General features: G+C 44.0%; 1 protein-coding gene across 1 annotated transcript in view; it reads right to left on the bottom strand.

Moving 5' to 3' along the window:
- The window catches only part of LOC112067888 (inter-alpha-trypsin inhibitor heavy chain H5-like), a 14,905-nt gene extending 10,073 nt beyond the window's left edge, over nt 1–4,832 (bottom strand). Inside the window, exons 1-5 of the mRNA XM_070436502.1 lie at nt 4,639–4,832; nt 4,487–4,531; nt 3,708–3,871; nt 2,949–3,059; nt 1,611–1,890 (exon numbers count right to left, since the gene is read on the bottom strand). Of these exons, the coding sequence (XP_070292603.1) occupies nt 1,611–1,890; nt 2,949–3,059; nt 3,708–3,871; nt 4,487–4,531; nt 4,639–4,770 (732 nt within the window). The 5' untranslated portion in view covers nt 4,771–4,832. The remainder of the gene's footprint in view (nt 1–1,610; nt 1,891–2,948; nt 3,060–3,707; nt 3,872–4,486; nt 4,532–4,638) is intronic.
- Between the last annotated feature and the right edge of the window lie 2,674 nt (nt 4,833–7,506).

Genomic DNA, 7,506 nt, shown 5'->3' with positions numbered 1-7,506 from the left:
CTCTCCCAGCATGCCGCTGGTGGTGATCTTAGCCCTGTCTCTTATACACATCTAGATGTGTATAAGAGACAGGTGTGTGTGTGTGTGTGTGTGTGTGTGTTTGTGGGGAACGGTGTGCTAAACTAGAGATGCTTAACATTGTCCATAGGAAGGTTAAATAGATTAAGTTGGAATCTGAACATTTTTCAGAGGTGCCAATATCGCTGCAGAACTATTTCTAATGTTAGATACAGTGCATTTGCTTAATATTCAGACCCTTTGACTTTTTCCACATTTTGTTACGTTACAGCATTATTCTAGCATGTATTAAATTGTTTTTTCCCCCTCATCAATCTACACACAATACCTCATAATGACAAAGCAAAAACAGGTTTTTAGAAATTTTTGTAAAAAGCTGAAATATCACATTTACATAAGTATTCATACCCTTTACACAGTACTTTGTTGAAGCACCTTTGGAAGCAATTGTATTCTCTTGTATTCTCTTCTTGGCTATGATGCTACAAGCTTGGCACACCTGTATTTGGGGAGTTTCTCCCATTCTTCTCTGCAGATCCTTTCAAGCTCTGTCAGGTTGGATGGGGATTGTCGCCTCACAGCTATTTTCAGGTCTCTCCAGAAATGTTTGATCGGGTTCAAGTCCGGGCTCTGGCTGGGCCACTCAAGGACATTCAAAGACTTGTCCCGAAGCCACTCATGCGTTGTCTTGGCTGTGTGCTTAGGGTCGTTGTCCTGTTGGAAGGTGAACCTTTGCCCCAGTCTGAGGCGTTGAGCAGGTTTTCATCAAGGATCTCTCTGTACTTTGCTCCGTTCATCTTCCCTCGATCCTGACTATTCTCCCAATCCCCGTCGCTGAAAAACCTCTCACAGCATGATGCCTCCACCACCATGCTTCACCGTAAGGATGGTGCCAGGTTTCATTCAGACGTGACACTTTGCTTTCAGGCCAAAGAGTTCAATCTTGGTTTCATCAAACCAGAAAATCTGGTTTCTCATGGTCTGAGAGTCCTTTAGGTGCCTTTTGGCAAAGTTCAAGCGGGATGTCATGTGCCTTTTACTGAGGAGTGGCTTCCTTCTGTTCACTCTACCATAAAGGCCTGATTGGTTGAGCGCTGCAGAGATGGTTGTCCTTCTGGAAGATTCTCCCATCTCCACAGAGGAACTCCTGAGCTCCTCTTGGTTTTTGCTCTGACATGCACTGTCAACTATGGGACCTTATATAGAGATGTGTGTGCCTTTCCAAATCATGTCCAATCAATTGAATTTACCATAGGTGGACTCCAATCAAGTTGTAGAAACATCTCAAGGACGATCAATGGAAACAGGATGTACCTGAGCTCAACTTCGATTCTCATAGCAAAGGGTCTGAATACGTATGTAAATAAGGTATTTCTGTTTTTAATTTTAATACATTTGTAAACATTTCTAAAAACCTGTTTTTGCTTTGTCATTAAGGGGTATTGTGTGTAGCTTGAGGAGGAAAAATATTTATTTAACCCCTTTTAGAATAAGGCTGTAACGTAACAAAATGTGGAAAAAGTAAAATAATATTTTCAGAATACACACCTAGTATGGACAAAGCACAGACTCAACACATCCCACACTCAAACTGTACCAGGTGTCTTCGCTGCACTGGCACCCCTGGCAACTGCCGTGTTGCTCTTGCCGTTGCGCAGTGGCAGCACCTCCAGGTGGGTGATGGTGGAGTGATCCACAATGGTGACGTCCACACTGAGACGGCTGACCAGCTGCAGGGGTCTCAGGCTGGTCACATGCTCATACCTCCCCAGCCTCCGCTGGAGCAGCTCCTCATAGGTCAGCATGAACATGGCCCGGTTACGACCTGGGATACTGGCCCCCATCCTGAACACCTCCACCTCTGGTTCGCTACTGAGGGAGAAGAGAGGAGGAGAGAGGGGAGAAGGAGAGAGAGATGGAGGAGAGGAGAGGGGAGGGAGGAAGATAATAATAAGAATATAGAGGAAAGAAAAAGGGAGAGAAATAGTTGGGGAAAGAGGAGGAGTAGGGAATGAGTCATTCCAAGTAGTGACATCGTCAGTGTGGAAGGGCAGTGACTGCCAGGAGCTCTCCTCACGGGACTCAGCCTCTGAACTAACCAATAAACATTTCCATTCCTCTACTTATCCATATCTCTCCCTCCTTCTTTATTTTCTCCCTCCTGTTCTCCTTTACCCTTTCTATCACTCTCCTCTCCCCTTCCCTCTCTGTGAAATGTGAATACCCTCTCTGTAAATCTGATTTCATCTTAAAAGTGTCATTTTATGGACTGGCAAGTAGACTCATGATGTAATTTATTCCTAGCAGAGACTGGTCACAGATTTATGTGACAATAATTCTTCATTTCCAGTCTCTGGAGCTATGATCCAGCCCTGCTGCTCAACTCCAGGCAGGTCAGAAACACATGTTCTGTGGTCAGGCTGGTGTTTGAAGTCGCACTCCAGTCTCCTTTTCACCTCATTTAACTTAAGAAAAGGCACAGAAGCCTTTCCTCTTTGGTTCTCTATTGCTCCTCTATTGTTCCCAAAAACAAGGTGGAGGCCGATGACATCAGACGGCACCATCAGACCAACTCATTGAATGGCCTTACTCCATTAAGTTTACACTTGTGTCTAAAAAACATTTTGTTTACCCTAAGTGTGTGTAGATTACTATATTTATATGTGGGATATTGTTTTTCAACAGGAACAGTTCAATAAAATAGTTTTTTAGATGGGATATAAACCTGTTTCTACTGGCAGAGTAGTAGCTAGTGACTCTAGAGGACTCTAGAGGTTGTACTGGCAGACAAGGTTAGACACTGGTGACTGGCCACACACACACACAAGAACACGCACGCACGCACGCACGCACGCACGCACGCACGCACGCACGCACGCACGCACGCACGCACGCACACACACACACACACACACACACACACACTTTACCTCTGTTCACCTGCCTCCTTGTTCTTGGGTTTGGCCTCACCGCCCTTCCCCTGTTTGACCTTCTTCTCCTTGGGCCTGACCTCACTGGGGTAGACACGCCCCCCAATGATCCTGTGTTCAGGGTAGAGGTCAGAGGTCAGGGGTTAAGAGTGGAGGTGATGTTAAGGACCACCAGAGTAAGTAAACCATCCATGGCAAAACTCTGTCAAAGAATCACTGGAAAATCCCTAATTTCATTGTGGTAGGCGTATATTACTGTGATACATAAAAGTATACAGGCAAACATATCAAAGACATATGTTGCAATTCACAGGCCTCTTCAGAGGCTTCTGGACTATACTGTCTCTCATAGTCCAGTGAACAATCTAGTAAATGTAGATGAATGAAGCCTTGTGACCACAACACAGTAAATGACCTTTGCACCATTGAACAGTCACAGCCCCCACACTAACCTCTCCCATAGCAACAGAGCCCTCATAAACCCATACAATGATTGATTGGCCACAATGGCATGCCATGGGAAGAGGGAGAAAATGGCAAAGAGGAGTAGTAATCACACAACAATAAACTGAGAAAATAAATAAGACATCAAAATCAATTGAGAGGGAAAAGATCCATTGTAGTTCACTTCCAACCAGTGTACACAGTCTGAACCACATTAGACTCAGAATGACATGATCTATTAATCAGAAGCATCTATCTAGGCTACAATAAAAATACCAATGCGCAATTACGCATCTGTTGCGTTTTGGCGCTTACATGGTAAAGTTCGAGACATAGGCGTTCTTGGGAATCAGGAACTGGAAGACGCCCTCGGCGGCGGCGGAGTGCCGGTTGAGCATGGTGCACGACACCGCCGTGAAGGCGTATCGGGAGATAATGGTGGTCTTCACCGACAACTCCTGGATATGCGGTTTGGTCTCCTACACGGTTGGACATCAACATGTTAGGTTCACGTGTATTGCTTACACCTTAGGTTTGATTGGTTTGTAATACATTTGGTTAATTTAAATCTGGCAGTGATGGATGTTTTTCATGTCTCGTATAATGGGACAGCACAGCACTGCGTTCACGCACACACACATGCTGCGCTTTGGCCACTAATCTATTCCGTTCATTTCCAGTGAGATATCGTTCCAAACTCCTTATCACCACGTTGGCGGGATATTTTAAAATATTTTGTAATGTATTTCTGGATAGATGTCCAGCGATTTCCACTTATCTGGCGGACAGCCCGGTGCGCTTGGCAGGTCTCTGCGTGTCACACCCCTGCGTGTCACACCGGAGGAGAGTTTTCGAGGATGACAAACTGCAGAGCTGAACTACCCATCCCTCTACTCTGCTTTCACGAAATACGTTTTGTGACATATTCTTCAATTGTTATCAATGAACAACAGTATGCAGCATGCAGATCTCTTTGAGAATGAATGTGGTTGATATTTAGTCTACAGTAGCCTAGGCTACACACAATGACGCACAAGAGCGAAAAAGATGCTTAAGAGCAGAAATGTCAAGACATTAAACGTTGTAATCTTTACCTTAATAAGCATGGATTTCACCTGACGAGGCACTCTACGGGGAGACTGAGATGGGAAACAAAATAGATCTGTTAAATAGTGCTCTAAAGAAGCCCTCAAAATATATATCAATGTTGCCAAATGAAATAGTTCAGAGTTGAAAATACGCTCACAATATCCAAATCAAAGTCGGTCAAGTCGGGAGAAAGATCATCCTCAATATTAATATCCTCTAACAGTCCAAAAGCATACGGATTGTAACACATCAGTAAAGTCAAAAACAGCATGTTGACGTCCATTCCCATTTACAGTAATAACGAATATGAGCGCATATTTCCAGGGTGCAGCGCACTGAGTCTGCGGGTCGTTCGGATCAGAGTGGCCAAATTTATGAGACGATGGATGACTGAGGACACTTGACTCGCAACGGCACGCCCACCAGCAGAGAGATGCAGAGTCTTCCCCCTGGACTGGATTAGACGCGTCGGGGGCTAGGGAAGAAGGGTCTGACCCGGGTCACACACACAGGCACACAGCTATTACAATGTGCACCCCACTCCAAAGGCCATCAATTACCTCTATAGTCTTCGTTCACTACTCGCCTTGAAGTTGACCCCACTTCCACTTCCACCCCAACAAATCATTTCAAGGGCAATGTGATTCATTTAGCCAAGTGTCACTGTCACGTTTGAACTCTCAAAACTGCATTTATAAATAAAAATTGCGTACACTTATGCAGTATGACACGAAGTCAAAATGATTTAAAGGCAAAATGATTTAACCTTATAAGGGCAAACTGTGGTAAATTTAGCAAAACCACATAATTTCAAAACAGTTTTTTTATCCTTCTGAAATTTTAGGACTTTGTCACCAACTATTTACAGACAAAAACATTATTTCAATGATTTCGGTGTTAATATGGAGGAATGGAGAAATGTATACTAGTGGTGTGGCAAAGCTGAAAATGTACAGTCGTGGCCAAAAGTTTTGAGAATGACACAAATATTAATTTTCACAAAGTCTGCTGCCTCAGTTTGTATGATGGCAATTTTCATATACTCCAGAATGTCATGAAGAGTGGTTCAGATGAATTGCAATTAATTGCAAAGTCCTCTTTGCCATGCAAATGAACTGAATCCCCCAAAAAACATTTCCACTGCATTTCAGCCCTGCCACAAAAGGACCAGCTGACATCATGTCAGTGATTCTCTCGTTAACACAGGTGTGAGTGTTGACGAGGACAAGGCTGGAGATATTCCTGTCATGCTGATTGAGTTTGTAATAACAGACTGGAAGCTTCAAAAGAGGGTGGTGCTTGGAATCATTGTTCTTCCTCTGTCAATCATGTTACCGTGCAAGGAACATGTGCCGTCATCATTGCTTTGCACAAAAAGGGCTTCACAGGCAAGGATATTGTGCATTTAAAGATCATCAAGAACTTCAAGGAGAGCTGTTCAATTGTTGTGAAGAAGGCTTTCAGGGCTCCCAAGAAGTCCAGCATGCGCAGGACCACTTCCTAAAGTTGATTCAGCTGCGGGATCGGGGCACAACCAGTACAGAGCTTGCTCAGGAATGGCAGCAGGCAGGTGTGAGTGCATCTGCACGCACAGTGAGGCAAAGACTTTTGGAGGACGGCTGGTGTCAAGAAGGGCAGCAAAGAAGCCACTTCTCTCCAGGAAAATCATCAGGGACAGACTGATTTTCTGCAAAAGGTACAGGGATTGGACTGCTGAGAACTGGGGTAAGTCATTTTCTCTGATGAATCCCTTTCCAATTGTTTGGGCATCCGGAAAAAAGCTTGTGCGGAGAAGACAAGGTGAGCGTACCATCAGTCCTGTGTCATGCCAACAGTAAAGCATCCTGAGACCATTCATGTGTGGGGTTGCTTCCTCAGCCAAGGGAGTGGGTTCACTCACAATTTTGCCAAAGAAACACAGCCATGAATAAAGAATGGTACCACACATCCTCTGAGAGCAACTTCTCCCAACCATCCAGGAACAGTTGGTGACAAACAATGCCTTTTCCAGCATGATGGAGCACATTGCCATAAGGCAAAGTGATAACTAAGTGGCTCGGGGAACAACACTTTGATATTTTGGTTCCATGGCCAGGAAACTCCCCAGACCTTAATCCCATTGAGAACTTGTGGTCAATCCTCAAGAGGCGGTGGGAAAACAAAACCCACAATTCGGACAAACTCCAAGCATTGATTATGCAAGAATGGGCTGCCATCAGTCAGATGTGGCCCAGAAGTTAATTGACAGCATGCCAGGGCGGATTGCAGAGGTCTTGAAAAAGAAGGGTCAACACGGCAAATATGGACTCTTTGCATCAACTTCATGTAATGTCAATAAAAGCGCTTTGACCTTTATGAAATGCTTGTAATTATACTTCAGTATTCCATAGTAACATCTGACAAAAATATCTAAAGACACTGAAGCAGCAAACTTTGTGGAACTTAATATTTGAGTCATTCTCAAAATTTTGGCCACGACAGTAGACTCAATTGGGCACTTTGTGATAGAAGCACCACATTTGGCACAGAGGCACATTTTTTTATTGTTTTTAATTGAACCTTTATTTAACTAGGCAAGTCAGTTGAGAACAAATTCTTATTTGCAATGACGGCCTACCAGGGAACAGTGGGTTAACTGCCTTGTTCAGGGGCAGAATGACAGGTTTTTACCATGTCAGCTCAGGGATTCAATCGAGCAACCTTTCGGTTACTGGCCCAACGCTCTAACCACTAGTGTACCCTGGGAAGATATAGATATGGAGCCGCCCCAGATTTTGCTCCTGGGGACGTGGCAGACACTAAAATAAAAAGTAACTCCAAAATCTGGTGCCAGAACGACTCAGAGATAGCCTATAGGCCAATGCAGCAGTAGGCCTATAACTTCCATCGTCAACTAAGTAAAATACATAGACCTAAAGATGACAAATAAAAACATAGAAGATATCCTGATTAAAATTCAGGTTTCAATCACATTAATTCATCTCTCCACTCCTTTTCTATATGTCTTGACTTGAGCTATTGCTAG

This window comes from Salvelinus sp. IW2-2015, linkage group LG3 (genome assembly GCF_002910315.2).
Source record: "Salvelinus sp. IW2-2015 linkage group LG3, ASM291031v2, whole genome shotgun sequence".
Lineage (NCBI taxonomy): Eukaryota > Metazoa > Chordata > Actinopteri > Salmoniformes > Salmonidae > Salvelinus > Salvelinus sp. IW2-2015.
Note: the sequence above shows the minus strand (reverse complement) of the source record. Positions and strands in the feature narration are given on the sequence as shown.